Source organism: Ursus americanus, chromosome 31, assembly GCF_024610735.1.
Source record: "Ursus americanus isolate L20-20 chromosome 31, mUrsAme1.1.p, whole genome shotgun sequence".
In the NCBI taxonomy this organism is placed as follows: Eukaryota; Metazoa; Chordata; class Mammalia; order Carnivora; family Ursidae; genus Ursus; species Ursus americanus.
Genome location: NC_142157.1, coordinates 31,450,798 through 31,469,972, shown reverse-complemented (window position 1 = coordinate 31,469,972; position 19,175 = coordinate 31,450,798). Strand labels below are relative to the sequence as shown.

At 43.0% G+C, this 19,175-nt stretch overlaps 1 protein-coding gene across 4 annotated transcripts in view; it reads right to left on the bottom strand.

Annotated features, from left to right (window-relative positions):
• The window catches only part of PRKCQ (protein kinase C theta), a 168,647-nt gene that overhangs the window by 8,562 nt on the left and 140,910 nt on the right, over window positions 1-19,175 (bottom strand). For all 4 annotated transcript variants that reach the window (XM_087857744.1, XM_087857743.1, XM_045812956.2 and 1 more), the window contains exons 15-16: window positions 7,870-8,008; window positions 2,166-2,354 (exon numbers count right to left, since the gene is read on the bottom strand). In XM_087857744.1, coding sequence (XP_087713870.1) covers window positions 2,166-2,354; window positions 7,870-8,008 — 328 coding nt within the window. The remainder of the gene's footprint in view (window positions 1-2,165; window positions 2,355-7,869; window positions 8,009-19,175) is intronic.

Genomic DNA, 19,175 nt, shown 5'->3' with positions numbered 1-19,175 from the left:
AGTCTGTGATAGTTGTTACAGCCGCCGGAGCCAACCATACCTCCCCTGAGTCATGTAAAACAAAAGCAGCAACTCTGATAATGTTTGGACTTGCCTTTACGTAAAGCAAAATTGCTTCCATTCCGATCCTGCTAACTTCATTTTTACTGTGGTCGTCTTTTTAATTGGTTAATTTTGAAATCAGCTTTCCTTTTCTATGTGTGTTGTGCCGTCATTACAAGTATATTTAATTGGTCGTTCCGAGAGTTTTCTGGGTTTATGGCTTGTTTGGATGACCGGAATGGAAAGCTGCGTTGAACTGGCTCGGGTTGTACCACCGCCAGCCTTGGCCTAGGTGTCCTGGGAGGGCTTTGTCAGCACTCGAGATTCAACGTCTCAATTCCTGAGGGAGGGCTCTAGAGTTGCCTCAACATTTCAAAGACTCTGGACAAGCTGTCCGTTGTATGAGAGCAGGAGAAGCAGATGCCCTTTACGTTTAAGTCCAAGGAGTTCACGAGAAAAAAGGAGACTAGTGAAACAAGATGGGCCCGGTCATCTTTTTTAGTTTGGATTTAAAGCCCACTGATAGGCTTTAATGTTAAAAGGTCCTCTCCTGTCCTCCCTTTTCTAAATAGGGACACCAAGGCTGAAAATTATTTCACTAAATGATGTTTTTAAAAGCCAACTGAGGTAGGAGAGGCCAGAATTCAAAACACCTGTATTCTCGGTCCACTGCTTTTCGATTTGCTAGCTTCTTGATCACGCCGGCACAACTCCTTGTCCGAACAGTTGCCGGGACAGCTCACTGGGTACAGGCGGTGGTTATATGTGATAGCATGTCGTAGTACCGTGGTTTAGTTTTGTTATTTTGTACTCAAACACTGCGTTCTCACTCTCTACGAAGGTAAACGGGGACTCTGCCTAAAATCCAAATCTTTAATGATGGCTCTCAGGTGATTCTTATGTGTCTCCACTGGTTTGCCCTAGGTGCTCCCAGTTCACGGCAAGCGATTCTCAGAGCCCAGTTCCCCTCTGTGGTATTACCAGTTCTGCATTGATTCTGGGCTATCGTGGTCAGGGTCCGACTCCTGCTTTGGTGGTGAATTCTGGAGATTGCTGCAGAGTTAGTGACAGTCTGAACTCTGAGTAATGGGGGGGAATGCATCAATATTTGCAGTGGACACGGGAAGGGAATGTGGCCGGAGAGCTGGTCTGCAGCATTTTAAATACTGCCTAAGAGGCTCATCCGGAAGGTAGTGAGCAGTGGGGGAGGGGGGTGTCTCAGTGAGATGGAACATCATGGAATTGGAGTTTGGTGCAGTAGTGGGCCAGGGAATACACTGAACGGCCTGTGTATCAAGGGCTTCGGCCAAAAATGTCCCCACTGACAAGTACTTCCCAAAGACCCACTAGAACGCCTCACAAAAGGGCTGGCCTTCACGATCTCCCAGATTCAGAGCATAAAGCCACCCAGCAATAAAAGAACAATTGTTTCCCCTCCTTATCCTGGCATCCTCTCCCTGCATTTAACCTGGTATGACCAGTCTGAAATAGAAACTCCAGGGTTAGAGGGGAAGAGAACACAGTTGGAGGACACAGTTGACCGCAATGTAACCACATTCCCTTCTCCAAAGGTGAGTGGCTGCCTGCCCTGAACCTGATGGGAGGAGAGGGATTAGAAGTCTTTGCTTTAGAGACCAGGTTGATGTGATGACTTCTGTCTTGGGCTGAACAGTTCTAATTTCTGAACTGAGATAGTTTTTATGGCTTAGGAGTGATGAGAGATTTGTCTTTCGCCTGAGTGAGCGAAACTGTCCAGGTAGGAAGGGGAAGATTAAGTGGACCGAATCAGTTTAATGGGCATGATGGGAAACCAAAGGTTTGAGTTTTAAGCCACAAATTGCACTTGTCAACAGGCCAATTACATCTCAAAGTGAGGGCATTCAAGAGTCATGGAACTGGTTTTTGGGCATTTCTTATGTAAATTAGGCACATGAATCTTATTTTGGTATCTAATGTCCATGCTATTGGTGCCGCAGTTGACACAGATGGTGAGCATCCGATTTAAACCCAGTTCGAGATGACTATTGTTTACCATAGATAAATTGGAACCTAGAAATGAATGGGAGTGCCAGTCAGAACACCTAAACCTAATCCTATGGAGTCTCCTTGACTTCATTTCTTACCTTCACGAGAAGGTCCTTCGCCTCCTTCTCAAGCCATCGAGGGTAGAAGGGATTGTCCATACGGATGGAGTGGAAAAGCTCTTCTTCATCTTGCCCATGGAAAGGGGACTGACCAATCAGCATCTCATAGAGGAGGACGCCGAAGGACCACCAGTCAACCGAATGGTTGTATTTCTGACCCAGCAAGATCTGTGTGGCCAAGAGGCAGAGATGTAATTAACAAACATGAGGTGGGTGAGTGGAAACTCTGCTTCAACACCAGTCGGTAAATAGTTGGTGGTGATGACACAGATCACACTGAAAACTGTATCTTTTGAGAAGCCGATGATTGAATAGCAACGAGTGGGCAGTGCCAAACTGAGCAAACATTTTTTGGTTTTAATTTTTACTCTTTCTCTGGCCTTATTTACAACTGACCTGTGCCATTCGCCTTCATTTTCCCGCCTGCGATGTGAGGACTTGGGTGCCAGACTCGGACCTAAGGAAGCCGGTGTGTATCTGTGCTCTCCTGTGAAGAGCTAAACCAAACCCACGTGTTCTACTGACTTCTACTGTCCTGAGACTTTGCATAAACTTTCAGTAGGTAATTACACATCCCAGAGGTCATCTGACCAAATCCATTCCCATCCAGCCACCGCTGTAGCACTAATGAGTCCCTTCTACGGCCACCATTGAAGAAGCCGATTTAGTGGGGCGCCTCATGGCTCCGTCGGTTAAGCGCCCGACTCAAGATTTTGGCTCAGGTCATGATCTCAGGGTTGTGAGATTGAGCCCCCCGTCGTGCTGGGCAAGGAGCATGCTTGGGATTCTCTCTCTCTCCCTCCCTGCCCCTCCCCCTTCCCCCCACTTGAGTTCTTTCTCTCAAAAAAAAAAAAAAAAGACTTAAGGAATATGCCAAAAGAGACTAGGATAACAGACTTCAGATCCAGAAATCCGCTGAGAGTAATGGGCAGCTCGACATTGGTGCTTCGGGTAGAACTGGTCTGGTTTGTCCTTTAGGGAAACGGGTTTAAAGTCTGGGATCCCACCTAACTTTTACAAAGATTGCTGCCCTTTCACCAGTCCTCTCTTCTGGCAGAAAAGAGTTTTGTATTCTGTAGCCTGTATTCAGCCGCTTCCTTATTTAATGTTGGGAGGTAGAGTACCTTTAACTCTGCTCAGTGCTTGTCGTCCCAACAAACCAAGCTGCGACCTCTCTAACCCCGTGCGTAGTGTCCGTGAGCAGATGCATGGATAAACAACGTGATTACACGTGCAGTAGAATATTACTCTGCCTTAGAACGAAATCCTGACCCATAGACCTTGAGGACACTGCACTAAGTGAAATAAGCCAGACTCAAAAAGACAAATACTGTATGATTCCACTTCTGGGAGGTCCCTAGAAGAGGCTGATAGTATATAGGGACAGAAAGTAAAATGATGGTTGCTGGGGGTTTGGGGAAATGGGGAGCTGTTTAATGGGTGTAGAGTTTCAGTTGTGCCAGATAAAATTCTGGAGACTGGTGGTATAATAATGGGAATATACGTAACACTCACTGAATAATACTCTTAAGAATGGAAAGATGGTGTATTTTACAGTATGTATATTTTACCACAATTAAAACCAGTACATAGTAGGAACACAATAACAATTTGTTAAATGAAGAAGAGAAGAAAATCCTTGTCTTTCATGACTGCCACTCCCAGGATGGGTTGGGGACAAGCTTCTTTATAACCCCAAATGGAGAAGCTGTCATAGTATTGAAGCACAAGATGAAAAGGCGTGACTGGGACCCTCTTGGGATGGCCATCCTTCCCACCCTGCAACTTAAAGCCCAGCTCCGTGCCCCCCCGCCCCAGGTGAGCACATACACGTCAACACACGAAGGTCATTTTACTGTTAGTTCCTCATCTGAAATGGAATTTCTTCTTAAATGGGCCTTGGGAATGAACGGTTTAATTACAGCACTGGTGGCTTTAGGAAAGAAAAATGAGGCTGTTTTCTAGACATTCCATGTCTTGATGCTGGGGAACGTTTTGATGCGGCAGAATGAGGTGCACAGCTGCCGTCTCTGACCGCTCCCCCCCCCCCCCCCCCGGGCCTTTCCTTGGGGAATGAGATACGTCTGGAGTGAGGCTCTGGGATATGGGGGAAGTGACCCCAACACAAGAGTTGATCGACCCCAACAAAACTGACACGGCCATGCAAAATGGCGTGGGTTCTACCTCTGGCTCAGTCCCTTCTTGTGTGGTTTGGGACAGACTCCTCCCCCCACCCCCCGCCTCATTTGTGAAAAGTGGTGATAACATTTGGCTGACTTATTACTGGGTGGTTGTGAGAACCCAGTGAAAAGTAGGGAAGACAGAGTGCTGTGTCCTATGGAAATGACTATATGTTCTAGGATAAATACCTGTTTTGGTCGACTGGTACCCACTTGTGAAAATAAAGATCAAGTGGCAGATTTTTGCAATCCGCCACGGACTTCCAGCATAAACATGCTAGCCACTATCCTTAACTCAAGTTTTAAAGGCTAAAGTTCACTTTCAAGTTTAGAGAAAATAGAGTATTCCTTAAGGCAAAGTTTTAAAGTAGATCCGGGGAGAGTGATAAAGAAAACAAGGGTGCGTGTGTGAGCACAGACCCACAATCTTTGTTCAGGTGCATTTGCCTTAAATTGGGAGGGGTGGGGGAGGACTGCTTCCCATGCAGTTCCCAGGACTTGTCACGAGGGGGAGCCCAAAGCAACCAGAACTGCTCTGAGTGCCCCGTCTCGGTAAACAACTTCATCTGGAAGGACTCAGGAAATTGGGAGGACAGGAGACAGCTGTGGCGGGAATGAAGCCTTCCAAAGCTAGGATGCTAATAAAGATTCTGTCTTAAATTAGGAGGAAGAAGCACAATGCAGATTCACACTGCCTGAACAGAGGTACGCTGACCTGCGTTGTGTTTGCTATACAGTGTGTGGTTTTTTACTACGAACTCCTGAGGTAGGACCTGTGATCCCTATTTAACAAAGGACGGTGACCGGACTTCGGGAGGTTACCGGTCTTATATAAGATGTCCTAGTTAGTGAATTAGAGCGATATTCTGAACGCGGGGGGTGGGGGGGAGGGCAAGGGGGGTGTTACGATATAATGTTCTGTCCATATTCAACGTCTCCTGGATTAAACCTCAGCCTAACACGGCCATGCTCACATCACCTATATTTTTAAAGAAACTGGTGGAGACACCCTGGCTGGAGAGTGGCCCCTTTCTCTGTTTCTGTCTCAGCCCCTGCTGCCTTCTCACGGCCTCATCCTCTCTTGTCCTGTTTCCTCCCGCCATCTTTCCTCAAATAATTCAGATACTAAAGACGTTGCCACGGGACGTCAGTCTCCCTTTGTCCCCAACCGTGAGAGCGATCCGCTTCTCCCTCTGCCTGGCCGACTAGTGAGTCACCTCTGTGTGAGGCTCCCGGCGGTGACGGGCTGTCAGAGTTTACGAAGTGACCACCCAGCGCCTCTCCACTTTCGTCTCCAGGTGACCCCTGCTCTCTCCAGGGAGCTGCTGCTTGGGTACTGGAATCCCACATGGATTTACTAAGTGGCTAGTGTATGTTAAAGAGAGGGTGTTTCCACGTGTCTTTCCCTAGTCATTGTCAAAATGAGCTTGGGCCCCCAGTTCTACGTTGGACCCTCAGCCCTATAACCGGAAGACCTAGAGTTTTATGCCTCAGGAGGGATGGACTGGGGGTACTCCCCAGCTTGGGGAGTGCAGTCTGCGTTTGTTTGTGCATCCTTCCTGATGTTGCTCTGAAAGGCATTTATTTCTATAATTTGGGTTCTCCTGTCCGGAGATAACCCGTGTCTGCCAGGTGGGCTTCATGGCCCTTGTCCCACCTGCTCTGTCCTCCTGTGTGTTTTTAATGCTCTGCCTGGCCGAGCCAACTTTTCGTTTGCTACAGGGTCCCTTCCCTGGAGATAATGGGATACACATAAAAAACAGCATGAGGCAGCATATACTTAGAGCCGCAAGAAGGGAAGGTTAAATTTTTATTTTATTTTATTAGGTTCAGAGGCAGGAGAGCACACTTCCTTTTTTTTTTTTTTTTTTTTTTGAGGAGGGGACAGTTGGTCAGTGTGTAAGACAAATATTGAAAAATGGGTAGTACTTTCATGGGTAGAGAAGGGAGAGGCTAGTGAGATTTATTGTATAAAAGGGGGCCAGCGGCGGGGAAGTCTAGCGTCAGTTCACAGATGGGCATTGAGGCTGTGGGGTCATTTAGCCAGAAGGTTGATGGGTGCTCCGAGCTGAGGGGTGGAGACATTAGGATGGCTAAATCACAGGCTCTGACTGTGAGAAACCGTTTACTGGTACCTGGGATTACACATGCGCTGTGGTAGCAGGGGGGAGAAACAACTGTTTCAGGAAACCAGAGGCATCTTCAGGGAGACGACGACTTTGGGGGTCACCTTGGGGATAACCACGGGCCAAAGCCTCAGAGCGTGTGGTTAAGGAATAGGAGAGATGAATGCAAAATGCAAGGCCAGGGACATACTATTAAGGACCGATTTCCAGGGTTTTGGCTTGTGCTCAGCTGATAACGGGGGTGTTGTGAAGGTTTTCAAACGGTGGAGTGACAGGCTGGCCTATTAGAAGGGTTAGTGTGGTGTCTCGGTGGAGCAGTGGCCTTCCGGACGGTGCATGTGCTCCAGGGGTCAACCAGATGGTACAGCAAGACGGGGGAAGAGAATGTCAGAACTTGTATCTGTGTTAATTTTTGAAAAAAATTAAGAGTGACACCGGTGCCCTTGTTTAGAACTTCGAACAGTAACTGAGGTCTCCTGAGGGAAGACGGGAAGCCCCCTCTCAGAGGAAGCGTGGTGGCTACATTTGTGCGTTTGCTTTCAGCATATTGTACGGTGTGTTACCATCATTACTATTACTTATTATATGTCATTTGTGTCGTGTGCCCAATGATGCTGGGTTCTCTCTCAACTCATTTCCACAAAATGGCAAATCCTTAAAAAGTTATCTGCAAAGGGGCTTGAAGATAATGGTAAAGAACACAGACATGTATTGTTTGGTCTCTCGTACTCTCAGCACCAGCTCTCGGCACCCACGTCGCGTCGTAAGAGGGCTAAAAACAGTGCCAGTGACTTTGAGACTTGTTATGTTTGGCCCGTGACAGCCGGGGCAAGAAGTTGTTTGGGCTGGTCATATTGATTTTTGGAGTTAAAACTGTAGTCCTAGATACTATTGCTCATGGAGAACATCCAGTAAGAAGATAAGGGGGCAAGAATGGAAGAGTGTGGGGCGCCTGGGTGGCTCGGTGGTGAAGCGTCTGCCTTCAGCTCAGGGCATGATCCCAGGGTCCTGGGATCGAGTCCCGCATCAGGCTCCTTGCTCAGTGGGGAGCCTGCTTCTCCCTCTGCCTGCTGCTCTCCTGCTTGTGCGCGCTCTCTCTCTCTCTCTCTCAGACAAATAAATAAGTAAAATCTTAAAAAAAAAATGGTGAAGACAAGCATGGTGGAAGATGAGGGAGACTGAAGGTGCAGAGAGAGGTCGGTCTGCACACAGCCCTCGTGTGCAGCTGCCTTTGTGAAGTACTCGGAAAAACAAATACAACTCCTGAAACAAACTACTTAACATCTTTTGACTTTTTTTCCAGGGGAGGAAGGAGCAGTGGGGCCATGTGGAGTGGGGCAAGCGTCCACGCACACCCTTCAGGCAGCACACCCTCACCTCTGGGGCGATGTAGTCAGGGGTTCCGCAGAAGGTGTTTGTCTTGGCATCTCCTAACATGTTCTCCTTGCACATCCCAAAGTCCGCTATTTTGATGTGTCCGTCCTTGTCTAACAAGATGTTATCTAGCTTCAGGTCTCTGAAACACAGAAGCAAAGCAAAATCTCACTTTAATACATTTTTTGTTAAAACAGAATTGCCGCACGTGGGGCAGTCACTCGTCCCATCCCAGCCTCAGAGCACCAGGAGTGTCTGCTTTGCTGGTCCTCCTCTTCCCTTCCAAGCCCGTACTTCAATCTATGGCTCTACCCATGGGCTCGCTGCTGCCTTCTTGGTGTTTGCTCCTTGACGAGCATTTCCTGTTTGGGACTTCACCTGGCCCTTCTTGGCCCAGGTCGGCTTTCTCAGGCCTGACTCTGACAGACTTTCGTATCCGCCAGGCCCAGGGAAGCACTTGGTGCATCTCCGGAGCTGTGTACGGATGGCTGCATGGCGGTGGGATGGGTAATGTGTTCTCTCTCCAGGGTAGCATCCTTCAGTTCTAAGGTGCCTTCAAGAAACAATATGGGGATGCGAAGAAACAGCCAGCGATGAAATGCCATCAGGGGCTTGTAGCTGGGGATGCGTCTGACGTAGGGTGGTATTGAATACTGCACAACACGTCCACCTGTCTACTTGTGTACAAGATGGTGGTATGGACAGCACTGACTTCTCAAGGGAATGGCTGGTTTCAGATTCCTTTTTCTGACTGACCAAGGAGTGCCACTCGATGTAATAACAGGCAAGACACGGACCCGAGGCTCTTTATCCCAGTGTCTTTCTTCCACGGTGAGGGAAGAAAGGCCTGAACCACACACTCGTTTTATGCGATTTCCCAAGTATTTCTGACTCTTTATGGATTAATTATACTGCACCTAATTCCAAGACTGATGGAGGAAGGCTGCTCCTATCTAAGAATAATTCTAGAACCAGAATCCATGTGATGCCAGAAACCATGTCAAGAAATTCCTCTTTCCTTAGAGAACTGGTATCCTTGTCGAGCACCCATTCCATTTTTTAGGTAAATATGACTAAGAAGATTAAAAAAAATCAATTATGCCTCCCTGTGATTGTACTAGAATACTGCTATTACATGTGATACTCTGAATATTTGGAAAATGACCTCAAGTTTTGTCTTGTCTTTCCTTCACCAAGGATCAAGAATTTTGTACCTCATATGGCCTGGTTTTCAGATGCTTCAGCATTCTGGCCCTTGCCCTCCAAATAGCTTGAATTTATCAATTTCCTTCTTAAAATTTGGTGCTGAGACAGGAACCGGTATCTTCCAGATGTATAATCGCATTGTGCCAGTGACGGTGGCACTGCCAGCTTTAGTCTTGACCTCCTGACCCTTCCCTGCGGCAGCCTGGCGGTTGCCCTGCTGGGTCCTGACACTCGGTCACAGTAGCGGTTACAGTGAGCTTACTGGAAACTAAAACCTTCGGGTGTGTTTTTCTTTTCCTACGTGAAGTTCCGTTATGCCCACTCCTTCTCACTCTGTACCCATGAAATCGTTTTAAAGGTCCCCCAAACGCTACACTTGACACCACTTGCTTTAAACTTTTTTTTTAATTGATAGCAGCTTATGAATTCCAGTTTGTTACAGAACATTCAGCTTTCTTTTCCTTTACGTCTTCTGCCCTTGGATTTCTGAACTTCCCGAAACCCAAGTTTAGGATGTGAGGCTGGTGGTGGCTACCATGGTCTTCCTTGTTAGAGAAGGTGACTTGGGAGAAAATAGGAACAGCTGTCGGTTTACTCTTTTCTGTACCTCCTCTTAGACAGTTTGCTCATCGTTCCCTTCTCCAAGATTCTGGTCCCAAAGGGCCTTGCAAGTAGCCCTGTCTCCTCTACCTCAGGTGGCTGGACTCAGCCGGATCATTCAGGTTTTCTCTGTGGGGCTGTGAGGCTGTGAGAAGGCAGCACTAATCTGTCTCGGTTAGGTGTCTGGTACTTAGGGCTGCTGATGGATGTCCTCTAGCATGGCCTTATGGGAACAGCAGACCGGCTAGTGAGAGGAGAAAAAAGAAGTGGCTAGGTCAAGAGCAGAGACAGAGCCTGTGTAAACCCAAAGAGGAGACAGTGATGAGAGAGAAGCTACTTTGGTTTCTGACGGGTCTGCATTCTCAGTCCCAGTTGCTCAAGGAGGCTGAGATTGCACTTAAGCAAAAGTTTGAGTGCTCTTCAATATTCACATTAGCCTAAAGTCCCCACACTCTTTGCTTTGCTTCTCGTTAAACAGTAAGCTTCCTGAGGGTGGAAATATGTACTGTTTGCTGTTTGCTCTACTGTGACAGCTCTGAGGGGGGTAGCACGTATGGAGCATTCAATAAATGTTTGCTGAAGGAACCGTCACCCACCAGGGATTGGCTCACCACCAGCAATTATGAGTTGCTGTGAAGTCCTGAGTAACTGTTCCCTTCCATTGCTTTCTCCACCTTCTGCTAGAGTAAATTAGCCAGGGAGAGTGAGCGTGGAATGCGGCTGTGTTTTGGCGGAGTGACGCTATTAGCAGATGTCTCTAGAGTTGACCTCTTCCATCTGGGCCAGTTTGGTCCATAATCTCCATAAACCAGGGCATCACAGACTGTTGCTGTCTGGCTGGGGTATCTCCAGGACATGTGAGACGGTATCTCACGTTCATATCCATATTGGTTGTTTCTCTCTCTTCCTAACTCAAATGCGGTCACACTTCCATTATCAGGACCAATACGTCCATCCAATATGTCTGTCTTTCCTTAGGTCTTCTGATTCCTATTCCTTAATTTTAATTGAGTACACTTTCATTGTGATTTATGAATTCCAGTAAATCCAAGTATAGGTCTGTTTAACTCCTCATGCTATTTCTAACCTGCACTCCCCACAATATTTTTTCCATGTATTAACATCCTTATTTTTTTAAATTTAAATTCAGTTAGCCAACATATAGCACATCATTAGTTTCTGCACTCTACACAATATTGGTATCATTTTGGGTTTCTGCTGTAAGGAACATATTTGCATCGCTTACAGCCATGTACACGTGTTCCTCGACATTTGGCTGAAGGATGGTTTGGGGGTCATCATTAGAGAGCCAGCTATCTAGCTGTAGTGCTATCTGCAGATTCTGAAGATAATGAGCATTGTATCTAATATTAATATTGGATTTTCCTGCTCTTGAATGCATTTCATTATTTGATTCTCTCGACGGCCCTTTGATCTGGAATTATTATTCTTATTCACATCTTTCTGATGGAAAGAAAGACTCTTAAGGGTTGTACAACTTACCCCAGCTCAGACAGTCAGTGGGCTAGGATGCAAACCCAGACCTTCTCTTCTACATCCTCTAAACCAAGCTCACCTAGTCTTTCTCATTGAACTGAACTTGCTAAGATTCTGAGTCTTCTGTGACTACCCGGGTGAATTTTAATCCTAAAAATAAATGTTCTCTGGGCCTCAGGCTAGGAAAACGAGCATTTGATTTTCATTCCACCCTCTAAGGTGATCCAAGTGTTAGGGGTTGGGAGAGAAAAGGTCATTGATACTTTGAGAGATTAAGTTAGAATGGGAAAGTCCAGAAGTCTGCCAGGCAGAGCCAGACCTCCATGAGGGTAAGGAATGAGGGCAGAGGAGGGCGAACTGGAAATGCCATAGAACCCAAAGGCCAGAGTGTTCGTAGGTACATCAACTATTTACTCCTCACATATCCCTTACAGAACACCAGCTCAGCCAAGCTACATCCCCACTAAGCTCCAAGGACTTATCTGGAAAATGGGTACAATAATGCCTCCCTTGCTTATCCCACACGACCTGGTGAGCCTTGAATGAGGTAATCCATGAGAAAGCATTTGTAAGTGGCTTCAAATATAGGGGTTGGGCCAGTGTTATCACTGATAAGATATCCTCTTAAGGTGACTTTCAGTTCTAATAGTCCTAAGAATCTAGAATCTCCAGTCTTTTTTGTCTGCGTATTTTCCAGCTTCTCATTTTTACGTTTAACCCAAACCATGGCTGAGACATCTTTTGAGATGTCACTACTTTTATAATACCAACAGATGGTAAAGGACGATGTTGCCACCTGCCTCTCTACTTCTCTCAGACTCAATTCTTGGGACTGCTTAGCCTCAGCCTTTCCAATAAAAGTGGACCCATTTGTTTAATGTTCCTTGCTTGACCTCCTTACTTCTGTTTCTGTGCCTTTTCTGGAATCACTTCTTCCATTTGCAAAGGCTCTCCTCTCTCTCTCTCTCTCTCTCTCTCTCTCTCTCTTTCAATATCCCCTTTCTGATAGGAATTTTTTTTTGGCAAACCCTCCCCTAATTCTGAGGACACCATTTCTCTTCCTGTTGACACTTTTAATTAGAATCGGATTCACTTTTTTTTTTTTAGAGTGTCTCTTCATATACTCATACTTTATCTCCAAAAATATATAAAATAAAATAAAAACCCAGGAAGTGACTTCATTAGGTATCCAGGGATTGGGACTTCAGTAGCTTTTGGGTGCACCGCAATGCTTAATAAAGGGCTGCACATTCTGGGGTTGGTCCGTCTACATCACCAGCTGTAGTGGGTTGAATAGTGGCCTGCCCCCCCCCCCCCACCAAAGATCATATGCTATCCCCTAGAATCTTGTGAATGAGACCTTCTTTGGGAAAAGGGTCTTTGCAGATGTAATTAAGGTAAGGATCTTGGAATGAGATCATCTTGGATTATCCAGGAGGCCAAGTACCCCGCATATCCTAAGAGATATGCAGGGAAGACAGAAGAGGTGCAGGGAGACAAGAAGGCTGTGGGGAGACAGAGGCAGACAGGAAGAATGCTGTCTAAAGCCAAGGAGCGCCTAAGCCACCAGACCCCAGAAGGGGCAAGGAAGCATTCTTCCTGAGAGACTTGGGAAGTAGGGTGGCTTGATTTTGGACCTCTGGACTCCAAAACTGGGGGGGAACGAACTTCCGTTGGTTTAAGGCATCGAGTTTGTGATAACTCTATAGCAACGCTTCAAAACTAATATACCTCTTTTGTAAACAAACCCAGAAATCATAAACCCAAGTGGTCAGAAGAAGGAATTTAAAAGAATCCCCTTGTTAATTCAGTTGCCAAATGGACAGTTAGGTCAGTAAAGCTACACACGGGGCGTCGAATGATTTTTAACGCAAGTCAGTTCCATTCGCGTGTACTTGCCGGGCGACCTCTCCTTAGCTTTAATTATTTGATGGTGTCTTGCAAGCATTCTCTACAACTTCAGTGAATACGCAGCTAAACAAAGCCAATATTCACTCTTATTGGTGCATAAAAAGCCACAGAAAACATGATTTCTCATACGTGGACATAGGAAAGACCCTCAACTGGGTAGAGTTTGTGATATTAAAGACAATTAAGGACTGTGGGTCTTTTCGTTCTGAGTGTCCATTTATACGACGAAAGGCTTGTGCTGGGGAGAAGCAGACTCTACCGGGGCATGTGGGCTTTTCTCTCAAGAGGTTCCTTTCAGCTCTAAGACCTCTCTCGCTTTCCAATCTTTTTTTTTTTTTCTCCCTCTCTCCAATCCACCCATCCCACGCAAGCTCCCGAGTGCCCCAGTGCAGGTGTATTTTATGTTTATTGCAGGCATTACAGATGTAAAGAGGAAAAAAGTAACAACCCATAGATTCTGATCAGGGTTTTCAATGTTCTGATGGGTATTTTTCAATTTCCTGGAGATAAAGAAATTCTATAAAACCGCTTTTAAATATATTATTTTGTAGACCAAAAAAACCCACCATATATCCAAAGGTTGCCGAAGAGACTGCTTAAGAAGAATGACTTGCAAACCTAAGACTGTTCTGTGCCTCTGAATAGGGCAGCTCTCCAGTGACTCGGCCCTCTGGGAATGGAGAGGTTTCTCAAAGTGGATTTTCAGCCAGTACCCTGTGAGCACCTTAAATAATATTGACCATGGAACGCTTCTGCGGTATATTGTACACAGTTTGCAGCCTTCAGCACTCAGTGTGGAGCATCATCTAACCTTTCTTTTGTTGAAGTAGAGTTGACATACAATATTATATTTTTCAGGTGTACAACATAATGATTCAGCAATTATATGCCTCATGCTATGCTCACCCCAAGTGTAGTCACGATCTGTCACCATACAACCCTTTCACCAGACTGTTGACTGTATTCCCCATGCTGTAATTTTCATCCTGGTAATTTATTTGCTTTATAACTGGAAGTTTGTACTTCTCAGTCTCCATTTATTTTGCCTATCCCCCCACTGCCGTACCTTCTGGCAACCAGCTGTTTGTTCTCTGTATTTAAGAATCTGTTTCTGTTTATGAGTCTGTTTCTGTTTTGTTTGCTTTGTTTTTCAGATCCCACATATAAGTGAATTCATATGGCATTTGTGTTTTTATGTCTGACTCACTTCACCTAGCATATTACCCACTGGATCCATTCACATTGTTGCGAATGGCAAGATTTTATTCTTTTCTATAGCTGAGTAATATTCCATTGTATATTTATACCATATCTTTTTCATTTATTCATCTATTGATGGACACTCATGTTGCTTCGAGAGCTTGGCTACTGTAAATAATGCTCCAATAAATGTATGGGTGGATATAACTTTTCAAATTAGTGTTTTTGTTTTCTTTGGGTACATACTAGAAGAGGTAATACTGGGTGATATGGTATTGGTATTTTTAATTATTTTAGAAACCTTCATACTGTTTTCCATAGTGGCTATATGCACCAACACTGCGTGAGGGTTCCCTTTTCTCCTTATCTTCACCAACACTTGTTATTTCTTGTCTTTTTTATTTTAGCCATTCTGACAGGTGGCATGTGCTATCTCATTGTGGTTTTTATTTGCATTTCTTTGATGATTAGGGGTGTTGAGCACCTTTTCCTATCTCTTGGCCATGTGTTCTTTGTAGAGATGCATACTCATGTACTCAACCCATTTTAATAAGATTATTTTTTGGTGTTGTATGAGTTCTTTATATATTTTGGATATTAACCCCTTATTGCATATATTATTTGTAAATATCTTCTATTCAGTAGGTTGTCTTTTAGTTTTGTTGGTTTCCTCGCTGTGAAAAAGCTTCTTAGTTTGATATAGCCCCAATAGTTTCTTTTGCTTTTGTTTCCCTTGCCTTTGGAGTCATATCTGAAAAAAACGTCATTAAGATTGATGTCAAGGAGCTTTGCTTCCTATATTTTCTTCTAGGCTAGGAGTCTAATGGTTTCTGGTCTTAAATTCAAATATTTAATCCATTTTGAGTTAATTTTTGTGTATGGTGAAAGAAAGCGGTCCAGCTGTCCAGTTTCCCCAACACCAGTTACTGAAGAGACTATCCCATGTTCTTGCGTTCTTTGTCATAGCTTAGTTGGCCGTATATGCATGGGCTTATTTCTGAGCTTTCCATACTATCCCATTGATCTGTGTGTCTGCTTCTGTACTAATACCATACTGTTTTGATTACTATAGCTTTGTGGTAGAGTTTGAAATCAGGAAAGTTGATACATCCAGCTTTATTTTTCTTTCTCAAGAATGTTTTGTCCATTTGGGGTCTTTTGTGGTTCCATACAAATTTTAGAGTTTTTTGTTCTAGTTTCATGAAAAATGTCATTGGAAGTTTGATAGGGACAGCACAGAATCTGCAGATTGCTCTGTGTAGTATGGACATTGTAACAGCGTTCTTCCAAACCATGAACAGAGCACCAAATATCTTTCCTTTTATTTGTGTCGTCTTCAGTTTCTTTCACCAGTGTGTTACAGTTTTCAGCGTACATGCCTTTCATGTCCTTGGTTAAATTTATTCCTATGTATTTTTTTTTTGATGTAATTGTAAATGGGATTGTTTTCTTGATCTATATTTCTGATACTTCATTATTAGTATATAGAAATACAGCAGGTTCCATACATTAATTTTGTATCCTGCAACTTACTGAATTCATTTATTCTAATAGTTTTCTAATAGGTGTTTTTTTTCCTGGAATCTTCAGGGTTTTCTATATTCTAGTATCATGTCCTCTGCAAATAATGAATTTTACTTCTTTTTCTTTTTTTTTTTTTTTTTAACCAATATGGCTATCTTTGTTTCTTTTTCCTGTCTGATTCCAGTACTATGTTGAATGAAAGTGGCATGAACAGACATCCTTGTCTTTTTCCTGATCTTAGAATAAAGGCTCTGTTTTTCACCACTGCATATAAGGTTACCTGTGGGTTTGTCATATATGGCCTCCATTATGTTGATGTGTGGTGATCCCTCTAAACCCATCTTGAGAGTTTTTATCATGAAAGGATATTGAATTTAGTCAGATGCTTTTACTACACCTGTTGAGACGATCATATGGTTTTTATTTTTCATTTTGTTAATGTGGTGTATTCACATTGGTTAGCAGATATTGAACCATCCTTGCATCCCTAGAATAAATCCTATTCGATCATGGTGAATGACCCTTTTAATGTATTGCTGAATTTGATTTTTTTTTGATTACTGATTCAATTTTGTTACTAGTAATCAGTTCAGATTTTCTATGTCTTCTTGATTCAGTCTTGGAATATTGTATATTTGTAGGAATTTATCCAGTTCTTCTGGGTTGTCCCAACTCGTTGGCATATAATTTTTTTTTGTAGTCCCTTATAACCCTATATATTTCTGTGGTGTCAATTTTAACTTCTCTTTCATTTCTGATATTATTTATTTGGGGTCCCCTCTCTCTGTGATTACTATGACAAAAGGTTTGCCAATTTTATCTTTTCAAAGATCTACCTCTTAGATTCATTGATCTTTTCTAGTTTATTTTTAATCTCTATTTCATTTATTTTTGTTCTGAACTTTATTCTCGTTTTCTATAAATTTGAGCTTTGTTTCTTCTTCTTTTTCTTGTTCTAAGTTTAGATTGAGAGACTTTTCTTGTTTCTTGAGGTTGGCCTGTATCCTTATACATTTCTCACAGCTTTCCCTGCGTCCCAAAGATTTCAAACCATTGTGTTTCCAGGTTCATTTGTCTCCAGGTATATTTGATTTCCTTCTTGATTTCTTCATATACCCATTGGCTGTTTAGTAGCATGTTGTTTAGCCTCTATGTGTCTGTGTTTTTTCCAGTTATTTTTCTTCTGAGTTCTAGTTTCATATTTCTGTGGTTGGAAAAGATGCTTGATATGATTTCACTATTCTTAAATTTATTGAGACTTGTTTTGTGGCTTAACCCATGATCTGTCCTGGAAAATGTCCCATGTACACTTGAATATTTATTCTACCATTTTCAGATAGAATGTTCCATATATATCTGCTCAGTTCATGTGGTCTAATGTATTTAAAGCCACTGTTTCCTTATTGATTTGTTGCCTGGATGTTCTGTCCATTGATGTAAGCAGGGTGTTCGAGTCCCCTACTATTACTGCACTATTGTTGATTCCTCCCTTTATGTCTGTCAGTATTTGCTCCTATGTTAGGTGCTCCTGTGTTGGATATCTATTTACAATTGTTATGTCCTTTTGTTGGATCAGTCCCTTTATGATTATGTAATTCTCGCCTTTGTCTCTTGTTACAGCCTTTGGTTTAAGCTTGATTTTGTCTGATATAATATCGCTGCAGGTTTTTTTTCTTCCATTTGCGTGGATTATCTTTTTCCATACCCTTACTTTCTGTGTGTCTTTATATCTGAAGTGAGTCTCTTGTAGGCAGCATATAATTGGGTCTTTTCTTTAATTTATTCAGTCATCTGTGTCTTTTGACTGGAACATTTAGTCTGTTTACATTTAAAGTAATTATTGATAGGTACGTACTTATCACTATTTTGTTAATTGTTTTCTGGTTGTTTTTGTAGTTCTCTGTTCTTTTCTTCTTCTTTTGCTCTCTTCCCTTGTGATTGATGACTTCTTTTAGTGTTATGCTTGGATTCCTTTCTCTTTATTTTTTGTGTATTTTGGTATATAAATGTGGTTCCCACGAAGTTTATATAATACCATCCTAAGTATATAGCAGTCTGTATTAAGTTGATGGTTACTTAAGTTCAAACACTACATTCTTAGTCCTCTCCCTCCGTGTTTTATATTTATGATCTATTTTATGTACATTTTTATATTGTGAATCCATTAATTTTTATAGTATAATTGATATTAAATTTTAACCTTCATACTAGGTTTACAAGTGATTTACTCTGTTTACTTTTACCGGTGATTTTTTTTCTTTTCATAATTTTCTTCAAGGTATCTCTTTTCTGCTTAAAGTAGTCCCTTTAACCCTTCTTGTAAGGCTGGTTTGGTGGTGATGAACTCTTAACTTTGTCTGGAAAATTCTTTGTCTTCTTCAATTCTGAATGATAACCTCGCTGGGTAGAGTATTTTCAGTTATAGTCTTCTTCCTTTCAGCACTTTGAATATGTCATACCTTCTTGTCTTTAAAGTGTCTGCTGATAACCAGTTTTTTTCTCTAGCCTCTTTTAAGATTCTATCTTTAATTTCTTACGTTTTAATTATTTTGTGTTTTAGTGTGGACCTCTTGAGTTCATCTTGTTTTGTACTCTGTGCTTCCTGAACCTGGATGTCTATTTCCCTCCCCAGGTTAGGGAAATTTTCAGCTATTATTTCTTCAAATAAGTTTTCCACCCCTTTTTCTCTTCTTCTTTCTCTTCTAATACAAATGTTAGTATACTTGATATTGTCACAGGGATCCCTTAACCTATGCTAATTTTTTAAAAAAGATTTATTTATTTTAGAGAGAGAGTGAGTGGGGGGAAGGGCAGAGGGAGAGAATCTTCAAGCAGACTACCTGCTGAGCACAGAGCCCAATGTGGGGCTCGATCTCGCAGCCCATAAGATCATGACCTGAGCTGAAACCAAGTGTCGGATGCTTAACTGTCTGAGCCACCTAGGCGCCCCTATTTTTAAAATTCTCTTTTGTTTTTGCTGTTCAGCTTCGGTACTTTCCATACCCTGTTTTCCAGATGCTGATCTGTTCTTCTATATCCTCTCGTCTGGTATTGATTCCCTCTAGTGTATTTGTCATTTCTGTTATTCTATTCTTTATTTGATTGGTTCTTTTTAGTATTTTCTGTTTGTCGAATTCTCATTGAGTTAATACACTTTTCTCTCAAGTCTGGTGGGCATCTTTATGACCATTACTTTGAACTCTCTGTCAGACTGCCGTCTCTATTTCATTTAGTTTTTTTTCTGAAGTTTTGTCTTTTTTTTTTTTTTTTTTTTTTTTAGCTTGGAGCATATTCTTATGTCTTTTGACTTTTTCTGTTTATTTCTATAAATTAGTACCTCCCCTAGTTTTGAAGGAGTGACTTTGTGTTGA